Source organism: Sphaerodactylus townsendi, linkage group LG11 (assembly GCF_021028975.2).
Source record: "Sphaerodactylus townsendi isolate TG3544 linkage group LG11, MPM_Stown_v2.3, whole genome shotgun sequence".
Taxonomy (NCBI): domain Eukaryota; kingdom Metazoa; phylum Chordata; class Lepidosauria; order Squamata; family Sphaerodactylidae; genus Sphaerodactylus; species Sphaerodactylus townsendi.
In genome coordinates this window covers 45,699,234-45,721,348 of record NC_059435.1, presented here as the reverse complement: position 1 = coordinate 45,721,348, position 22,115 = coordinate 45,699,234, and the positions used below count along the sequence as shown (strand labels likewise).

At 38.4% G+C, this 22,115-nt stretch overlaps 1 protein-coding gene across 1 annotated transcript in view; it reads right to left on the bottom strand.

Moving 5' to 3' along the window:
- Positions 1-22,115, bottom strand: part of DGKB (diacylglycerol kinase beta) — a 234,611-nt gene that overhangs the window by 157,468 nt on the left and 55,028 nt on the right. The window contains exons 8-11 of the mRNA XM_048510484.1: positions 13,337-13,454; positions 11,037-11,125; positions 10,635-10,751; positions 4,415-4,513 (exon numbers count right to left, since the gene is read on the bottom strand). Of these exons, the coding sequence (XP_048366441.1) occupies positions 4,415-4,513; positions 10,635-10,751; positions 11,037-11,125; positions 13,337-13,454 (423 nt within the window). The remainder of the gene's footprint in view (positions 1-4,414; positions 4,514-10,634; positions 10,752-11,036; positions 11,126-13,336; positions 13,455-22,115) is intronic.

The window sequence follows — 22,115 nt, the reverse complement described above, 5'->3', positions numbered from 1 at the left end:
TTCAACAATGGGAAACTCTATGGGCAAAATACATAAAATTTACAGCCAGCCAAATATTGAGAGAAAACTTGTACAAAATTTTGTATAAATTGTATTTCATTCCAAAGTATATCGAGAAGATGGACAAAAAGTACAGAGAACTGATGGAAATGTAAAGAAGTGAATGGTACCTTTTACCATACATGGTGGATGTGTAAAGAATATCTTAAAATTTGAAAGTAATAGATGAAATAATTCAGAAAATGTTAAAAATTAAATTTAAAATTGATGAGTTGAGAAAAAGCCACTGAAATGTTGTACATAAACTATTAATAATCCCCAAATTAAGCTTAATATTGAAAAAGAGTGTAAAGAAAAAATATTTCATTTTCATTTAGCCTTTATTTGGCATAAACAGTATAAAAGTATAAAATCACATCTAAATCACATCAAAATACAAACTTGCAACATATAACAAATTAAGTTGATTCATACATACTGTTGCTTGTGGGATATAGAAAAAATATAATACATTTAAATATATTTTGAATACATTTCATAATAAGTATATTCAATGTTCAATATGTGATCATTATTCTTAAAAATTTGTAATCGTAATCACTTATCAGTTATTTTTATAACTTATCTATTTGAATTTATATTATAACATTGTCTAATATTACCAGTTTCATCAAATATTGCATAAGGTATTTTATGATTTTGTTAGATTATTATAAGCATTATTTCATGTTTATTATTCTGTCATTTGCTATAGGTAATAACTGCTACTAGAATTGTATCTATTCTTTATCAGATTATTTTATATAATATCATATGCAAAATTCCTTTTTTCCTTTGTTTTCTAATATAGTTGTAATATTTGTTTTGATTCTCTTTTTCTTTCTGTTTCTTTCTGCTGCAAGACCTGCTTATTTGCCAAGGTTGCTGAGGGGGCCTGAATTGCAAGTATCTTTAAAGGGTGTGCGGGGGAGAGAGAGTGAGAGATCTGGAGTGTGTTATGTTATTCTAATTTTAACTATAAAGTTGTAAAACCATTATTGTAAGCTGCCGTGAGCCTCAAGGAAAGGTGGAGTATAAATGTTTTGATGCATATACACATACATACTTCTGAGCTGTAGCCCCAAATGAATAGTCAACTACATGGAATGTGTAGTTTCTGAATAACCGGAATAATTCTGCATAGTAAAATCTGAAAATAAAATCTGAAAAGCCACATGTAATATCAAAGGAATATTGTGTCTAATTTATATTTTTTAAAGGATAGGTGTACAGTATAATAGACACTGGATATATACATTACTGCAAATCTTTTTACATGTCTTTCCACATGGTTATTCCATTTGTAATAGAGAGAAGGAACTGTCAGTGATGCCTTTCTCATATTAATACAAAGAAAGGCTGCCTTATTTTTTCACTAGAATTCTGGAGGGGAAGTTGACAAGAAGGCTAATTTCTTTGCTGGTTACTTAATTAGCATTACAGTTTACAATACAGAACAGAAAAATTGAATTATCCTATTACTGATTGTACTGACGAACAGGACACACTGGTATTATACACTATGCAAAGCATACATCTGACTATAGAAGCAGTATGCATTACTGTTGTATTTTCTGTATAATATAAAACAAAAAACAATATTGGAGGAGGGGATCACTTTTTATTCTTCCTGAAGATTCAGCTACTTCATGCCAATACTCAGCTTCTAACCTTCTTATAATCTAATTCTGTGGTAATGTAGTACTAGGATTAAATTGAGTTAAAGGTTCTCTTAAACTCACTGCCAGTCAACCTTATCATGAACTTTCATTATGCATCTGCAATTAATTGGATCCAATGAACAATTTGAGAAAAGAGTTATAGCCTCCCCCTACCATATAATTAGAATATAATTACCCACAGGATATCAGAAGGATGCAAAACCTTTCTTCTAAATGCACCCTCATTAGGAAACAAGTCTCAATGTACATTTATCTGATCAGTGTGAATTAATTAAAATGTTACTGAAATAAAAGAAGATGGCAATAAAGTGTATCTGACATCTATTAAAAGACTATCACTTGAGATCTGCATGCACAGTTTGTAACTAAAATAATTTCATTTTAATCACAAGCTTTGTAATAAAGCCAATCGTTGCATATATATTCTGAGTCTCATATTGAATAACTTTTGTTACAGGTAAAACCTTTTTTGTCTCTGCAAGCTGCATTAGCTCCAGGGAGCACTGAATCAGGTTCAAAGTTCTTGTATTGAGTTTCAAAGCCCTAGATAGTCTAAAGCTCTCATATCTGCAGGACAGCTTCTCCCAAGATGTTTCCCAAAGAGCTTTATGCTCAGCAAGCAACAACTTCCTGTCCAGCTGTCCTTAACCAGGAACAGAGCCTTTTTGGCTCTGACCCCAGCCTGATGGAATGCTCTGTTGAGGGAAACCAGGGCTTGTAAGATGGAGTTGTTCCACCAGACTTATGACTAAGGACAGCAATAGTATCCCTTCAAACTGGCTTACCTTTCTTTCTCCTTTCCCTTTCCTTCCCACCTTTTCTCCTTCCTTTGTCCCCTAATATATGTACAGATATGGATTTGAAAAGTTGCAGTTTAGATTTGACTTTTAATTGTTTATTCCTTATTGGAATTTATGGCACTGGGATTGATATGAAATGTTTCATTGTTTTATTGTTATTAACTGATGTGTATACCATCCTAAGTTCATATAGGATAGGGCGGCCTATAAAATCAAACAAATAAATAAACATACAGCAAGTCCACAATACATACTTGTACTAAGAAGAACCTTATTAAATAATATTAAAACCACATTAATATGTGCCATATTAAAGAGTCACATATTGCTTCTAAATCATTGAGTATTCTAACTTCAGAACAGCAATGAATTTATTTATCAGTTATGATCTGTTTCAAAAGTTCTACTGCACTTCCTTTGGAGGAAAAGTTGATGTGTACCATAAAAAAGTATTTTCAGTCATGATACCTTGATTGCAGAACATCTTCCCTAGTGCAATTCATTTGGTACATGCTTGTTCCAAGCTCTTGGATGGTGTGGATTATTGTTCAATAGGCTTTTAAAAGTTTGTTTCTGTTCTGATCACTTTGTTAAGTCTATTATTATAAAATAATGCTGAAATGTTTCTTCATTAATTCCTGGTATCATTAGCTTCTGCTGTACTTTATTATATAATTCTGACTGGCTACAAAAGAAATATTGTCATTGTGAACATTAATCTACTGATCTCATATTAGAGCACTTTAAAGAATGAAAGAATTATTATGGTCAAATACCAGCACAAAAATAAATAGGGAATCTTAATAAGGACCTGTTGCAATTTCCCAGTGAAATTTTATCAAAAGTGAACTCCAGACCTTTAAAAAGAAAGCATCTCCCAGATGCCTGTGTTTGGCAGAAATAGTGGAAGACTTCAGAAAATCTCAGGTGTATTTTGCTAATGATCCCTAAAATTACTGAATCATGGAACAGTAAACTCAAGGAGCATTAAAAAAAAACACCCCAGTACCTGCGGTCCGTGCAGACATTGAGGAGATAAGGGAAAAGTGGATACTTAGGAGAGAAACAGAACTATACTCCAGGTATTCCCTGGTCATGGGCACAACTGTGCAAAGATTCATGAAAAATCAGTGCAAAATGATCAGAAGGATCCCACAGAGTATCCAGAGAACAGAAGATGACAGAGGCAGAAGTCATTCCTATCTCCCCCAATTTTGAAACAGAAATTTTTGCAGAAAGTAAAGTAGTTTCTGGGAACGGGGACAGAGTACACACAGCTCTATTCATAGGTTAGTTATGAACATATTTCACAGCAGCAGCTCTTGGTAGTAGTTGCTCAGAGATCATGCATCTATATTGCTATTTTCATTGAGTAATTGTTTTTTGTGGACAAGGAAATTTACCGCTGAATACTGCAGCCTAAAACACATAACAGTGATGCATTGCTTGCTGCAAGGCCAATGTCATCATTCTAGGTAACCTCCGGCTGAGATCAGAGACCTCAGCATTGCAGATATATAATGTGCATCCCAAGCAAAAAGTGCTCATAAGAATAACTTCAGTATTCTGGGAAGCCACATCCATAAAAGATGTAGTATATAGAAGTATTCTGTCTATGCAGTTTCTGGTAAGTTCAGTGTGGCTGAGAGATAAAATCTGAGTTGGCTTCTGTTACATTATGTATCCGAGAGAACATTCAGAATCACATGAAATAAAATGCAATAACTAAGAAAATTCTGTGAGTGTCTCAGTACTGAGCAAACGATGTCTGATATACTATGCTGTCAGTACAATTAACACCTGTAGTAGCTGTGTTCAGATATACATACAGGGTTTTTTTAAAGTGTGTAATCCAAAAGAATTTCTTTGGGATAGTGAGCAGGATGAACTTACCAATACTACAGGGCAGATTGTTGTGGGTGGCAAAATATGATCCTTCAGAGCACCACAGTCACATTCAGGTTTTAGGTGTGAAGCACATTTGTTATGCATCTACAATGAAAGAGAGAAATATCTATAACTATATCAGAATTTTTAAAAATTACAGAAACCCATAAAACACAGCAAGAATCATTTTAAAAAAGAAAGCATTTTTGAAGGTGAGCAACAAGATTCAAAACTAGAATTCACAGGAGTAATTCTGATACATTTTCACAGAGAGGCCACACAAATGGACAGAGGCAAAAGTCAGCTTACTTAAGAGTACCAAAGAGAAAGAAGGCAGCATGGTATAGCCTCATCTCATCATATCTCGGAATCTAACCAGTGCCGGTACTTGACTGGAACACCAGCAGAAAACACTCTGCAGAGGAAGGTATGACAAAGCATCCGTGTTTCTCACTTGCTTTGAGCTACTTGCTGAGGTTGCCATAAGTTAGCTGCAACTTCATGGCACATTGACTGCTTTGAAGAGATAGCAATAGCAGTACTTCTCCACTGACTGGCAACATAGGGCCAAACCACAGTCTTTTAGGTGACTTTCTGTCACTTTTCACCAATGGAAGATCCAGTTCACACAGCACTATTAATCTGAGGGTGTAATGTTATTGGAAGAAGGGTGGTAGGTCAGATTTAGTCTGAACACATAAAGGTACAGGTAGTCTCCTGTGCAAGCACTGCGTCATTACTAGCCCACAAGGTGACATCACATCATCATGCTTACTAGGCAGACTATTTATAGGGTGGTTCGCCACTGCCTTCCCCAGTCATCTACACTTTACCCCCAGAAAGCTGTGGACTCATTTTACCAACCTTGGATGGATGGAAGGCTGAGTCAATCTCAAGCCAGCTATCTGAAATTGACTTAGGTTGGAATCAAACTCAGGTTGTGAGCAGAGTTTTGACTGCAGTACTGCAGCGTACCATTCTGTTCCACAGGGATCTTATGCTCTTTGAAAATGTCACCAAATTGTAGGATACATATCTTGTTATTCAACACTTATGCAAACTGGTCAGTTTGCAATTTCACCCAGTGGTGGGATTCACCAGTTCGATAGAACCGGTAGCTAATTTTTTGTCCAGTTCAGAGAACTGGTCGTAATCCCACCACTGAGTCATTTTGGAACCGGTTGTTAAATTATTTGAATCCCACCACTGATATTGTCACCCATACATCAAGATCCTTCCCCTGATCTACCACATCCCAATATCTGTAGTGCATCCTTACTCCTGCCTCTCAGCTGCACAGCTTGATACCTCCAGTCATTGCACAGCTTCTGACAGCCAGTACTAATAGCTGACAGCCATCTTAAGTTGTCTCCTTATCTCTCAATCAGCCTTTGGTGGTCAGGAGCCAGCTCTAGTGGACGGCTTCAAGACAATTGGACTGCTTGTCTGCTTCCTGCAGAGGGCAGCTTGATGACTCAGAGGCAAGGAGAAGACTCCAAACTCATTTACAAACACCAAACCATGGATTGGCATTCCATGTTAACTAGCCCTATATTATTTTATTATTCACATAATGAGCTTGGTAATGTCTACAACTGAAGAAAATGTCACACTCCTGGCATCCAATTCTTGGAAATAAAATTTGTTGACTATTGAACAGGAGATTAATAATTCAGATGGTACATTTATTTCCCATATATTAACACACTATCATATCAATATTTAACTATTGGAAATGTATGTTGTAATTAATGGAAAGAATCCTAACATACTAAGCATAACAAATTAGATGTTTCTAATTTATATAGCAATTTTCATGGCTTAATAAGTAGCATAAAAGTAACTAGTGCCAAGGTGATCTCTTTCAGCGGGCACAATAAAATATCTTCTGTAATACCTGCTTCAATACTTTGTTCCCCAGGTGAGTGAAAGATTTGTTTTTCTTTAGGGGATTTATCTATGTTAGTGTGAGCTGTATCAAATGTATGCTATATTAGTCTAAACCTGTCATACTCCTGCTCTTTAGAGACATATCTAGCAAATAATCTTTTAGCTACTATATTTCTGATTTAAAAAAAATGACTGGCAACTAATAGAAGCCCTGTCACATTAATTACTATTGCAAAAATACCTTATTTCTAACAGTTTCCTAGTAACAGAAAACAAGAAGTGTAGCAAAAATTTAGTTCCTCCAAGAACTAAAGCTTTAGTGGAGGGAATTGCTGGGCATCATGGTCATCCAATCATCTAAAACACATGTCAGGCTAATTCCCTGTCTTAGTGAAGTCACTTGTTCTCTAATTAATGCACATTAAGTCAGGCTAGATCCAACAGAAGACGCTTCATATATCTGGTGATAATTAACAATTTTGCTGCTCAGTAGCATGCAATCCTATCTGTGAACAAAATAGCTTGATATTTCTAATTAGCTGAAATAGTCTTTGGACAAGCCAAGTCAGATCTTAAAAGGAGGGATTTTTGATATTGAATCCGGATTTTATGGTTCTCTTCCACTGTGAGAAATCTGTAGCCTATTAGATGAACTTTTCAATCTTGATTTATGATGGGAGGCAGGAGCAGGTGATCCTGAGTACTCTCAGATTTACAGAATGTCTTCACTGTACCCAGTGAGTCCTATTTGTCACATGAATAAAAAAAGTAAAAAAAGAGACTGCATTAAGATGGAAAACATTATTGGGCTTGTGTGCTTTTAAAAATCATTTTTCCATTATGCAATACTTTAAAAGAAAAATATCACCATTTAAATACATTTAAATTTCACAGTCTTATGGGCCTCCATGATGGATGGGGCACCCTCTCTGAGAGTCCATAAAATGGGACCCTTGAGCCCACCTTTAGCAATCCTGGTGATTTGGCTAAGAACAGTCACCTGCTGCTACACAGCAAATTCGGTGCCACTTCCTTTACAAAAAGCCCCCCCCCCCCAATTCTTCATAGGTTACACTGAGACCAAAGGGAACTTAAATTTTAAAGCCCTGCAGAGTTTAGTGAGAATGTGCTGAAACAGGTTTTTTTTTCTTTTCAAAGAGTTTTCTTCCCTTTCTACCACTGTGGCTAGAGATCCCGAAATGATCCCTCAAAAAGCTGATTGGGGGCAGCTTTTTCAGGGTCAGGATTACTGGCTACAGTTTGAAAAGTCATTTTTTTCTGGTTTGGCTTTACCATAGGCATGATTGGGTGATTATAGACCTGTCATTCCTAATATTTGTTCCCCCAATTGGCCTCCGGTCTCACCCCATGAAGTGGCAGAAATAATAGAAGGACTAAAATGGGGGAAAGCCCCCAAGCCAGATATAATTATTCCAGAGGTCCTGAAGCTGCATGTAGGTTGGTGGGCCCTCATTTTAGCTACTGTGTTTACACAAATTAACAACTCTGGTGTAATCCCTAAACTCTGGCTGACTGCAGTAGTGGTGCTCATCTATAAAAAGGGGTCAGTTCAGATCCTTCCAATTTTTGTCCTATCAGCCTGCTCTCAGAAATCAGGAAGGTTTATGCCATGCTTCTTCTACGGAAACTTCAGAATTGGGCCTTACAACCGCAAATAATTGAGATTGAACAAACTGGATTTACCAAAGGGAAGTCGACACTTGACCATGCAATAGTCTTGGCACATTTAGCCACCAAATATTCATGCAGGCCACAAAGCAGACTTTACGCTGCCTTTATCGATTTGAAGGCAGCTTTTGATACTGTGCCTAGATCACTCCTCTGGGCCAAGCTTGCTGCTCTTGGAATCGATGATAGACTTCTCTTCCTTACAAGGCAATTGCATATAGATACCATATTTCATTTCATTTCACATTTAATTTATATCCCGCCCTCCTCCAGAGGGCTCAGGGCGGCAAACAACAGTAGTGAACAAACAATAAAGCATAGCATAAACAGCAACAACAATAAATCATTACATAACAATATCAACAGCTTAATAATGCATCACAGTGATATACTATAAACAATAACCAATTATATCAGCTAACCCCCAAATCACAGTATTAAATGTTCTCAGGAAGGTCTTCTTACTGACCCCATTTTCTCCACCAAAGGGATTAAACAGGGCTATGTACTGGCTCCTACTCTCTTTAACCTTTATTTGAATGGTCTCCCTTCAACCCTGGTAGGTTCTAATTTTCATGCTCCCAAGCTGTCCTCACATCATATATCAATTCTGCTTTATGCAGATGATTCCGTTCTGCTCTCTCAGTCCAGAGTTGGATTGAGGCGGCTTATGATGCACTTTGCAGAGTATTGTGATTCCAATAGACTAACAATAAATTATGAGAAAACCAAGATAATGGTTTTTGCTAGATCGTTGAAGAAATATGATTGGAAAATAAACAATGTTTTTCTTGAACAAGTCAATTGTTTTAAATACCTCAGCCTTTTTTTCACACAATCTTTCATGCATCCCCCATAAAAAGGCAGTACTTACCCAGTCTAGCATTTCTGGAATCCTCCACTTTTTCTATAGCAGAGGGCACTCTTTTATTCCTGTCGCATTAAATATTTTTAATGTGAAGATTGAATCCCAATTATTCTATGGGGTTCCAATCTGGATACAGGCTGTTAACCATTCACTCAATTCTCTCCAATCCATATTTTATCACAAAATTATGGGATTACCAAACTGTGTCCCCTATGCAGCCCTAGTTTGGAACTTGGGCAAAATTCCTTAGAACTCAAAGCTTGGCTTAGAGCCTTTAGATTTTGGCTGCGTCTTCATTATCTTCCATCTGAACATTCCCTTGTTTCTTTAATACTTCCAGACACACAGGTTAACCACTGGTTTTCTCTGATTGAAAATAAAATTGTATCTATTGGATTGTCTATTGGATTGTCTCTTGAATCACTCTACTCGCTTTCCTGTTCAGAAGCGTACAAGCTACTCAAAGACCGGCTCTTAGATTGGGAATTTGCAGAATTATATCTAGCAGCTAAACGAACTTGCTCTCCTATACAATTTTTAATTCCATTTGAGCAGGGTCACATGGCCCATTACTTATATTTTCTAACCAGCCCCTGTTCAAGGAGAGCTTTCACAATTGGAAGGTTGGCTGTTGGATGGGAAGAAGATATGGTTACCAATTCCATGTTATTTATTTACAGGTTGGTTTTAAAGGACAAAACCAGAAGCAAAGGTTTCCTGGTAGGCAAAGTACCAGACATTTAAACTGGTTTTGACTTCAGAGAGCAATTAAACTTTTAAACAATGCTTTCAGGGACAATCAGACTTTTATTGACTAATCAGTAGGCTGGATCCTCTCTCATCCTCAGGATTCTACCCACACCTACCTGCCCTTTCCCCACAGCCAGAATATATTGTACAAAGTCTGCTCATCATCAGAGAGAGACCTAACCATCAAGCACTCTCTTCTCTCCTGGACATAGAGCTAAACAGGTCTGTCTCACGCTGCCCTTCACTCTGTCTGCTCTTTTTTCTAAGCCAGACCTGAACTGTCACTGCTGTCTCCCTGAGGCAGAACTCAACTTCCTCTTCTCCTGTGTTACATTTCATTACATTTTATTCATATATTTTATTGTGCTTTTTAGTTTTTAACCTTTGTAAGCCGGATATAAATGTAATAAATGTTACCAATGTTATCATTCCCCTGTACAGAGCTATGATGTGAACTCTTTTGGAATACTGTATGCAATTCTGGTCACCATATCTCCTAAAGGACATCACAAAGTTGGAAAAAGTACAGAAAGGGGCAACAAAGATGGCTAGTGAGTGAAATGGCTCTCTGTATATTTTTAAAGAGGTGAGAAGAGCAGCTTTTGACATCTTGATTGATTTGTAACCCTGAACATGAGACAGAGGTTTCACAGGGCAGTAGGCACTCTATGTGACTGGGAAGGGGCCTCAAAGTTGCTTTGCAAGACATTGGAGGCAGAAAGTAGGATGCACTGTGTGGCACAGTATCTTCAAAAGGGCTACGGAGAGGATCATAAAAGAAGGCATCTGGCTACCCATTCTAACAAGAAGGAACCAAGGAGAAGAGGAGGAAAAGGTGGGAGATGTTGTGATTGAGCAAAATAGAGGGGGCAGGACCACAGAATACACATACACAAACAATTACATACAAAGTTACTGATACTGATTATAATTATTCAGAGATAGCAGTCTACAGTTAATGAAGCCCATGTAGTAATTTTACTTAGCCAGTAAAATTACTACTATTGTTATTGCTACCCAGGTACTTACTGTGATCTGGCACCAAACACAATGAAGTCCAGTCAGTCCTTGATAACACTTTATAGTTTTGTGACACTTATCACACTTTTTGGGGCAATTTCCTTCAACCCAGAAATGATGCATCACCTAGGAATGAAAAGTGCAGAAATAAGTATGACACAATGACAATATGGTTGGATTATTCTACAAACAAATGCCACGCTGTCAAGGTTTTGAGGTAAATATGTAATCAAAATTATTGAGGTTGTTTAGATTTGAACCAAGGTTCAATGAGGCTACCTTTGGAAGCTGTTAGCATCACATTTGCCAGACATCTTAATGACATCACATACACATCACAAAGATTCTGTGAATGCCCAATCTCTGAACATACACATGCACATTTTAGTACAAATATCAATGCTGGCTTACCTCAGTGTTCTTTTTTGATTTCACATATGTTTTGATACATGAAGCTGGTGCTCTGGAAACACAACGTTCATGGACTGTGTATTTGCAGACTGAAAGAGCACCACATATACATTGCATTACTGCCAGAGTTCCTTACAAAGTTGCTACGAATATTAGCAGAACTCCATTATCCATTTCCTCATATTTAATATAGCAATATGAAAACTTTAGACTCTCATTTTGGAGTAGAAAAGGCTATTTAATAAAGGAAATAGTGTGTAATTGTAGGGAGGGGAAAATATTGTTATACTCTTCATGATCAAGCAGGAAACACTTAATTAAATCAGCCCTCTCTAAAACGTTCGCAATAATTCCTAAATGAAAAATAATATTGGAGGCAAATTGATGACTGTCAAATGATCTTGTGTCATTTACTAAAAGGAAGAAAACGATATTTTAAAAAACTGTTAGCATAGGCACAGTTAGCAAACAAGAAAACAAAGAAATGAAACAGGGCTATTTTCTGTATTTGTTTATTAACCCTAAATAGTGCATTAATCTGCTTTCAGAATGCAGTTGTTGCCAATCTCTTCATTTCATCATGCAGAATTCAACCCACATGAATACTGAACTTTCCTTGGAGCAGAAAAACTCATTTCCCTCAATCTCCACCCAATCCTACATCACATTCTTAAACATGCTTTTCTTTTTTTTAACAAACCTTGCATAGAAAGCTAATACTAATTACAGTTAGTGGGAAGATATGGGAAGATGTCTAAGTGCCACGTGATGTAAACTCTCCTGGCTTCAGTTATGGAATACTGTTTTTGTTTGTTTTTGTGATGACTGAACAACTTTAATGCATCTGTGTTACTAGGGCTCATTCCGCACACGCAGAATAATGCACTTTCAAGCTGCTTTCAGGGCTCTTTGAAGCTGTGTGGAATGGCAAAAACAGTTGTGAAAGCAGCTTGAAAGTGCATTATTTTGCGTGTGCGGAATGAGCCTAGGAAAAAATAATGCTATTCTCTATAACAGCTACAGTGTATTACAAACAAAAGAAAATTCTTCCAGCTTCAAGTAATATTCCTGCTTCTGTCTTACACTGAAATCAAGCACTAAGCACTTCTGAACACCTTGCTTGCACATATTACTATAACCCAGTGGGAGGGGCAGCTATTAATCAGACACACTGCAGGGAACAACTCAGTTGATTGGCCACAGAGGGATGTATGACACACTACAACCTCCTGTGGGCCCCCTTCTCCACCACTTTAATAAAACTTCCAGCAGCACTTCAAAAATATTCAAGGATGCAAGTGCATTTTTAAGAAGGGGGGAAAAACCTGGAACAGACTACCCTAAGCCCACTGGCAGAAACACAGGAGTAAGGGCAACATCTTACTCCTGTGCTTCTGCATCTGCCAGTGGACTTAAGGTAGTCTGTTCCAGGTTTTTCCCCCCTTCTTAAAAAGCTAAAATTTGCATGGGGCAATGCAAACAGCATGAATAAGCAACACTGGGTTAAGTTTGTTCACCACTATAGTATTTATACATGTGTGAGTCTAGCTGAATTTGTCATGTATAAGGAAGAGAGGAGTCTGAAATGAATGTTGTCACTCTATTGACAAAGATACATGAATGATGACTAAAGAAGTATGTGCACTGTTCAGAAACTTATCACTAGATTAACTGCCCACAATGGACGGAGTGGAAAATGTTCAAAACACTACCTCAGTTAAATAAGGCATAAGAAGCAACAGTGAATTAAGGCAAAGTGGACAAAACTGCGACAGTGAGTCTGCAGGAATGCCCAACTCTTACCTGAAGCTGCATCTTCCAATAAAGAGGCATGGGTAGCTGCTACCAGCAGTGATCTAAACTCTAGAGCTAACAGGTTTAATAACAGGTTTATTCCCTTTCAAGTGACAGCTAAAACGAGTCTCTCTCTCTCTCTCTCAACTCCCTGGGGTGTGAAGTGAAAGCATCTTTCCAATCATGTGAATGTTTTATTTTATTTATGTGACTGTTGCCCTGGATGCCGCCTTTGTTTTTGTGTTCTTGTTTTTTCAATATATATTTTAAATTGTTTTATATAACGAAAAATATCACCATTCTAGTGACTGCTAGACTGTGGAAATAAGGCATTTTTTCCTGCTAAGGATGATATAACAAAGGCCAAAACTCCTGGCCTAGGAAAAACCCATGCATTAACTCAGAGAAGGTATTAGATTTGTATAACAATCCAGAGCTAAACAGAGCATATAAACAGGAACTATCCTTTCAGAGTATAAACAGAGCTAACATGAACATATGCTTACAGGAACATGAGAGGCCCTGTTTGCCTACTCCTATTAGCATGTTCAAGCAAAGATTACAGTAAGCCGGTTTATTGAAGTGTTTCAGTCTCCATACATGCTGTCCATCGTCTTTCACATTCTGCAGAAGACATAAAAAGAAGTGGATCTCATTTAATGGTATAAGAAGCAAAACGTGTTCAGTGCCAAAAACAAGCTGAAGTTGACTCAGGCAATAGAAGACAATCTGGTTCTTAATTTATTAATTTGCAAAAAATCACAACATAATTCTTTTGAACAGATTATATATTGTAAAGTCACAAATGCTTCTGGAAGCATGAAGATGTATGTTTAAAATTTTCTATGCTGACACTGCAACATCATCCTATTTTGGGGGCTATATAGAAGAAGAAGAATTGGATTTATATCCCCCTTTCTCTCCTGCAAGGAGATTCAAGGGGGCTTACAAACTCCTTTCCCTTCCCCCCTCACAACAAACACCCTGTGAGGTAGGTGGGGCTGAGAGAGCTCAGAAGAACAGTGACTAGCCCAACTGTGACTAGCTGGCGTGTGTTGGAGTACACAGGCTAATCTGAATTCCCCAGATAAGCCTCCACAGCTCAGGCGGCAGAGCGGGGAAGCAAACCCGGTTCCTCCAGATTAGAGTACACCTGCTCTTAACCACTACGCCACTGCTGCTCCCATATTATATATGCCCATACCTGTCACAGGAACAGCGTGCATATCCTGCTCGGGCTATGAATGTATATTCTTGGCTGCATTAGGGCAATTTCTTGCGTGGTGTTTTCAGTCTTTCCAAAAGGTTACTCAACTAATGGAAAGTTATTCCTACATGAATGCTTTCAAACCAGTGTTTCTGAGAGGTGTCAAAAATAAAATTTTAACTTGTCATCAGTAAGGAACCCCCCCCCCCCATATAAACATTTCCCTGCTCTCTTAAAAGTGAAATAAAATACTTGATAAAGATATTTTTTTCAGGTAATGTAATTGTTTTGCCATTTGTTCAAATGAACGGCCACTACATGTGATTTCGCTTTCATTTGAACAGAACATATGGACAGACTAAGCTGGCATTTTCCTTATCAGAGAAACAAACAAGTCTTGAATGTGGGTGTTCTGCCAATTAAAATACTTAAGTGTGTTACAGGCTGTAACTGATCCACAAATCCATTACGTAAATACAGTGCACTTTTCAGAAAATAGCAAATTAGATTTCTGTTCCTGTTCACTGCCAATATCTGATGTTAAGCGCTACATATAAGTATATACAAATTTGTAAGTTAAAATAATTTCTAAAGGGGAAAAGTCTTCTTGGTAATATTTCTGAATTATATTTGTTTAAAAAAAGACTATATCAGGGTGTTCTCAGAAGTCACCCATCAATATCTTTGTAACCATGCCTGAATTATATATTGTCCGTGCAAGATTTCTTATTTACAGAGTTAATATCCCTGCCTCTTTCCCCATTTTCTCACACAACATTCCCGATTTTTAAAAAAGTATCACCCACCATTCTTGGTATCGTTACAACTACTATTATTACTATTAGTATTATTATTCGTTACCAAAATTGAAGCTATGGTCTACTAGAAAAATATCCAAAAGCAACAATAATGCAGTATGTTTCATGTTTCGTAATATATTCAGAGTGAACTAAAACATTACAAAGCTTTAGGCAGTCTCAATAAAACTTATTTCACACAGATGCTTTTAGGTTGCTTTAGAACTCTTTATTATATATTTTGGCTGAAGACCCAAGCACCCTGTAGGTGAACTGATGACTCTTCCTCTCATGCACTGATGCTTTTCAAGATTATCTGGAGGACAGAGTATTTCCATTCTGTACTACCATGTTTCATGTTATGTAGCATGCATGTACAGAGGAAAGGTAATGAGAAAACACTTATTTCACTAGATGGACATAAATTAGGAGGTAACTACAAACAATGTGTGTCCATGTATATGAATACAATAGTGGTATATTCTACAACATTTACTGTTGAGTGCTTCAACAGTTCAACTTTTGCACTATGTACTTCCCGACACATTTTTTTCAAGAGAATCAAAGTGACTCCCCCTTGTGGAAAGCAAAGGAACAGCAATGAAGCTGAACCTGGTCTTTTTGAGCAAAACTGTTAAATAGAATGCTCTCAGCCTTCTCAGTTAAAACTGGTACAGCAAACCATACATGTCATCAACAGTAAGTTTGCACTTGTATCTTTTAGAATTTCCTGAGACAGAATGACTGGAAAGCTGAAAACTAAAAGAAAATGTTTCCTAAATTCTCTATGCTGGGGGAAAGTTAATATCAGAACTTCTATTTCATGTACAGAAATTAGACATTTATACCTAATAGGACAATATTTACTGTATTTGAAATCTATTCACAAAAAACCCTGCCATCATAAGTTAGAGCTTTTTCTATGATGATGTCATGGAATTCTGCCTTCAGAAACGCTTAGCCAATAAATTGGTGGGGGGGGGGGGGTTGAATAACTGGTCAACGTATTTTTGCTCTCCAAATCTTTTAAATATTTGACTCATTCTGCACTGATATTTATTCTGTTTGATCATCTGTTATTCACTGCTGCTTCTTGTATGACTGTATTTGAACTGGTCTTTTTATTGTTGATTTTATGGCTTATGCTCATCAAGGATCACAAAAGCCCTAAAGAGATAGTTAACCAGAGCAGCATGACCAACAATGGGCAGCTCTGTCTTCCCAGGCCTGCAGTATGACAGCAACACAAATGCAAAAACTAGCCATTTGGACTTATCACAACCATTCAAGAATCTTTAAAAAAAAAGAATGTTAATTTTATTTAAAATTGTTTGCATAGCTTTGTAAGCCACTTGAGGTATCAAAACTGATAGGAAATGTTTTAAATATATAAGTAAAGTTCTTCCATTCATAGTCATTTTTATTAGCCGCCTTGGAAATGTTCTGCAATGAACAGGATAAATATCTTAAATAAACAAACTAGGGCCACACCATTGATCCTCCTGGCTGAGTATCCTGTCTAATAGTGGTAAATACTGAACATGCCATAGAGTGTGTACACAAGTTATCTCAGATATAATCTTATTTGGGGACCACATACTTAGTGGGGAACAACTCAACAACTTGTCTCTGTAATCTAAACCTAAATTTCCACAATCTAAGTATTTCAATGAAGTTTGAGAGTGTTAAATATTCAGGAATACATCTAACAAATATATAGGTTACAAGACTTTGACACTTCAAACCATCTGACAGCAATAGTCAGCAGTAGACAGCAATAGCAATAGTTACAGTACAACTCTGACATCTAGTGGAAGGGATGAAGAAAACAAAGTACAGTGGTATCAGGCATACTACAAAATTCACAAGGCTGAAATGGAAAGAATGAATGCTATGATTTTCATTGGACTAATTTATGTAAATGAAAAAGGGCTAGGTTTCAAGATATGAACAATACCTATCCAGGGAAAAATGTAAATTCTCACATCAGCAATACTTTCTATATTCTTGACTTGATTTACTAAAGTTATTTATTTATTTCATTGGTTTTATATTCCACCTTTCCCATCATGGGCTAAAGTTGGCTTTCAACATTTTATATAAAACAAATCAATTTAAAACAATATTTTAAAACACATATAAACCCCTTTCAACCACTGATAGTGGTAATTTATTAAAATACAATACAAAACCCACTGAAGGAAAGAGTATGGAAGAAGGAAGAGAAAGAGGCCAAGATGGTAATAACCACGTCATCCCCTAGAAAGCAAGTTGAGGTACAACTGAGCCCGGCTTATGTGAGAGTTTCATTTGTGTGAAACAATGCCTTAGGGTACCATAACAGCAGCGGCAATTACTGGGGTTAGTACTGAAAAATAGCCACACTCATATACACAGCACATGTGCAGATGTTTACAATAGTCCAATTAACTATGTCTCATTTTTTTCCATTTGTGAACTGGTCCAATGACTTGTATATATGTGACACAAGAACATCTCAATAACTTTGCAATTGGCCCATTTCATCCAAAGAACTTCAATGAACAGAACTGCATAACTCCTTTTTCCATGCCACATCCATAACAGAACCTGCCTTTTATTAAACCAGACTATTGGTCCATCTTGTTCAGTTCTGTTGGTTCTGACCAATACCTGATATGTTGGGGATCCAATGTGAGACCTTCTGAGCCACAGGCTCTCTGCTAAGTGTAACAATAACTATATATGTTCAGGTTTTCAGCATATGTGAACAAGGATCAGAAATAGTCATATGGGGATCAATTCGGAAATATTTTCCTCAGTTATTTTGTACACTATCTCTTAGAGGTAAATTATTGGCCTATGTAACTATAAGATGAAAGCTTATTATATTCTCAAAAGAATTGTGTGAATTAGGGTTGGTCAATACTAAAAAAATTCGGTAAAATTCGGATTTGGGCATTTGGGGGCATAAAATGATTTGTATGCCCGAATCCGAATCATAGCCAATTTCGATATACCCGAAAATTCGGCAACCAAAATTCGGGTCCGCTTTTATTATTTTTTTTGAATTTTGGGTGTTTTTTTACACGTTTTGGCCTGCAGGGGACGCAATTTTAGCGCCAGCGGCACCAAAATTCTCAGGAATATCATCTGGAGACTGTCCTGATGATTTCCTTCCCCAAGTTTGGTGCAGTTTGGTTCAGGGGGGGCAAAGTTATTGACACTCAAAAGGGGTGCCCCATCCCCCATTGTTTCCAATGGAAGCTAACAGGAGATGGGGGCTACACTTTTGAAGGTCCATAACGTTGGACCCCTGAACCAAACTTCACTCAAACTTGGGGGGAGTATCATCAGGGACAGTACATTTATGATAATTCCCGAAATTTTGGTGACAGTAGCCTCTAAAACTGGCACCCTCACAGTCACCCAAAGAAATTTCCCCAGATTCTGTGCTCTGTAGTGGCTGGCTGGCTCCATTGTGTTAATAGGAAATTTCTGTAGGAGGAGTGTGGAGTGCACATTTCTCATGGTAAACCTCATTAAACTTTGTAGGTGTCCTCAGGAGAAATTCATGACACCATCCAGGTTTGGTGACCGCTGCTTCAAGGGGTTCTAATGTTAAGTGGGTAGGGTCCATCTCCCACTGCCCCCATAAGCAAAGTTCCTCAAACCTGGATGGTGTCATCCAAAGACTCTCCTGATGATACCCTGATATTTTGTGACTGTACCCCTGGATAAATGTGCACCCCACAGCCCTCCACCAGAAATTCCACATTGACAGCAATGCAGAAGTCACTGCAGAAAAAAGAACCTCAAGCAAATTCTTTTGGGGGTGATTCCTTCCGTAGGGGCACATTTTTAGACATATCAGCACCTAAATATCAGGGTATCACTTCAGGAGACTGTCCTGATGACACCCCCACGCTTTGGTGCAGTTTGGTTTAGGGGGGCCAAAGTTATGGACCCTCAAAATGGTAGCCACCATCTCCTTAGCTGTCATTGGAAACAATGGGGGATACAGAGGCCCCCTTTGAGGGTCCATAACTTTGGCCCCCCTGAACCAAACTGGGTAATTCAAACTTGGGGTGTGCCATCTAGACAGTCTCCTGATGATACCCTGAAATTTAGTTACTAGCATAAAAAATCTGGTTTTCATGTTTCACCGGCCTCCCTGCACATGAAGCCTGCTGGAGTGAGTGAGCGGTGAAACACTAAAACCAGCATTTTTTAAGCTAGTGACACTAACCTTTCAGGGTGGGTCATCAGGAGACTGTCCTGGATGATACCTCCAAAGTTTGGGTGCAGTTTTACCCAGGGGAGCCAAAGTTATGGACTCCTCAAAGGTGTAAGCCCCATCCCCTATCAGCTCCCATTGGAAACAATGGGGTATAGTTGCACTCCCCTTTGAGGGTCCATACCTGAACCAAACTGCACCAAACTTGGTGGGCAACATCAGGACAGGCACCTGATGATACCCTAATACTCTGGTGCCGATACATCATAAAATACATCCCCTGCAGGCACCCCCCAGATATTTGCCTGTAAGATTCTTTGTTCTGCAGTGACTTAGCTGTATTGCTGTCAATGGGGAATTTCTGGCAGAGGGCTGTGAGGTGCACATTTCTGAAGGTAGGAGCACATAGGTCTCAGGGTATCTTCAGGAGAGTCTCTGGATGACACTGATTCAGGTTTGGGGAATTTTGCTTTGTGGGGGTTTAACCCCATGGGACCCAAAAAGGGTAGGCCCCCCCTCCCACTTCCACCTGAAGTAAAGTTCCCCAAACCTGGATGGTGTCATCCAGAGACTCTCCTGATGATACCCTGATAATTTGGTGGGTTCACTATGAAAAATGTGCACTCCAATGTTCCCCCCCTGTAGAAATCTCTTATTGACAGCAATGCAGCTAAGCTTCTCACCGCAGAACAGCAGAATCTTGTGCAAATTTCTGGGGGTGCCTGCAGGGGGTGCATTTGTAGATGTAATGGTACTCTCACAGTAGTCATTGAGACTGTCCTGATGATACCTCTGTTTGGTGTAGTTTACTAGCTGCTATGGACCCCTCAAAAGGGTAGCTCCCTATCTCCTTAGTTCCCATTGAAAATTGCATAGGGATTACCACTTTTGGGGGGTCCATAACTTTGGCCCCTAACCAAATGTAATTGAATTGAGGGTATCATCAGGACAGTCTCCTTGATGATACCCTGAAAATTTGGTGCTGATATGTTTAAAAATGTCTCCCCTGCAGGCCGAAATGTGAAAAAAACACCAAAAAATAAAAACGCAATTCGGCTGGTAATCCGAATCCCATGGATTCGGATCTGTTAGGATTCGGACAGCTCAGATTCGGCCCCTGCTCGTCCGAATCCGTCCGAATCCGTGCAGATTCGGTAAAAATTCGGATTTGGACTGTCCGAATCTCCAACCCTAGTCAGGAGAGAATGCTGCTAGAACACGGCCATACAGCCCGGAAACCACAAAGCACCCAAATTCTAAAACTGTCTCAGCTTCCATTTCTACCATTGAAGAAGAAGATTTATAATCCACCTTTCTCTCCAGTAAGGAGTCTTAAGGCGGCTTACAAACTCCTTCCCTTCCTCTCCCCACAGCAGACACCTTGTGAGGTTGGTTGCGCTGAGAGAGCTCTCAGAAAACTTGACTAGCCCAAGGTCACCCAGCACGCTTCATGTGTAGGAGTGGGGAAACAAATCCTGCTCACCAGAGAAGAGTCTGCAGTTCATGTAGATGTGGGGAATCAAACCCAGTTGTCCAGATTAGAGTCCACCTGCTCCTAACCATTAAACTACAATGTTTGCCCACATGAAATGGAAGCCAAAAAAGCCTACTAGGGCAGACACCATTACCTACAGGAACAGAAACACATAGACAGCTCCAACCCCCCTCCCTTCCCATTTTTCAGCCCAATTAGAGCTGCAGTAAAGCATAATCCTTACTGTGGCCTTGACCCCAAAAAAATCCACCTGGAACATTCAAAGAAATCCAATTGAGCAATGTAGCTCCTTTAAGTATCAGTGTCATGTTTAGAACGACCCTAAATTTGAATCTACAACTAGCTACTGTTAAGGCCTCTATGCAGAGAATAGTGGGGACTACACTTGGATTTTTCTACTCCAAGGGTGGTCACACATTGACCCAGCCTTGAAACTGTATAAAAGCAAGGTTGTTTCCCATCTTCTGTATGCTGCTGAAGTGTGGGGCTGGAAGCATGCCAATCTAACCAAATTACAAATTGTCCAAAATTTCTTTTTTAACCTTTCTTTTAGCCTTCTTTTAGCTTTTCCTAGAGCGACTCCTGCAGCATGAACGACAGCAGAAATTGCTTTGCCCTAAATTAGGTCCTGTGATCATCTGGCCATTCTAAAACTTAAAAACAATGTAAAAATTCCAAAACAAATATCCTTAGTCTGATTTCTAATGAGGGGGTGCAAACCAGGGCATTTCCAGGGTGGGGTCAATACCTATGAAGGGTTTTCCATCAGTGGAGAGGAGGCTGTGCGTTTTACTTCTCATGCCGTTTGAAAGCCTTCTTGAAGGTGCTGCCGCAGTGGTGCCACATCCCACTTCTGAGGGTTTTGGATGGGGCTGCCCATTTTTAATCTACAATTATCCATAAAAATCTCTTTGGTTGTGGAGTGTGGGCACCAAACATTAACGCTGCCAATTCAAACTAATCTCAGAAATAGAAAATTGAAGTAAACTGGAAGCTAATTTTTCATTAATACAGTTCATTTTCTAAAATCAATTATGTCCTTGTATTACCTGTTACTACTGGAGGACCCCCACCACCCTAAGTACATTAGAAGAATGATCCAGTAGCAAACACCTTTAATTTATGGTAACTGAAGCAATAAAACTTACAATTCATTTCAAAATCAGCATTAAAAGAAAAGATTGTGTGTATTTTCTGTAGGAATTGAGAGAGTGCTGATGTGTGTGAGAGAATTCCTGGCAGTTTGTAACAGTTTTTACTGGCAAAGAGTGACTTTACTTGCAATTTGTAATGTTGCCTGTTGTAACTCTTTGTGCCAATGATTCAGCAATTAAAATGAGACTGTTCTTTGTGAAGTGACTGGGTTAGTGGGCTTGCATCCAAAATGCTCCATAATATTTATTATAAAAAGCCAGAAAAACTACTTGAAGATATCCTATCTCAGTGCCATGGCATATTATGTACATTTTAAAATAGGGGAATTTTGGGGTGGGGTGGGGATGAGAAATAATCTGTTGCAAAATGGGAAACCTGTCCCTCTTTTTTGTCATTTATGTATTATCCCACATTT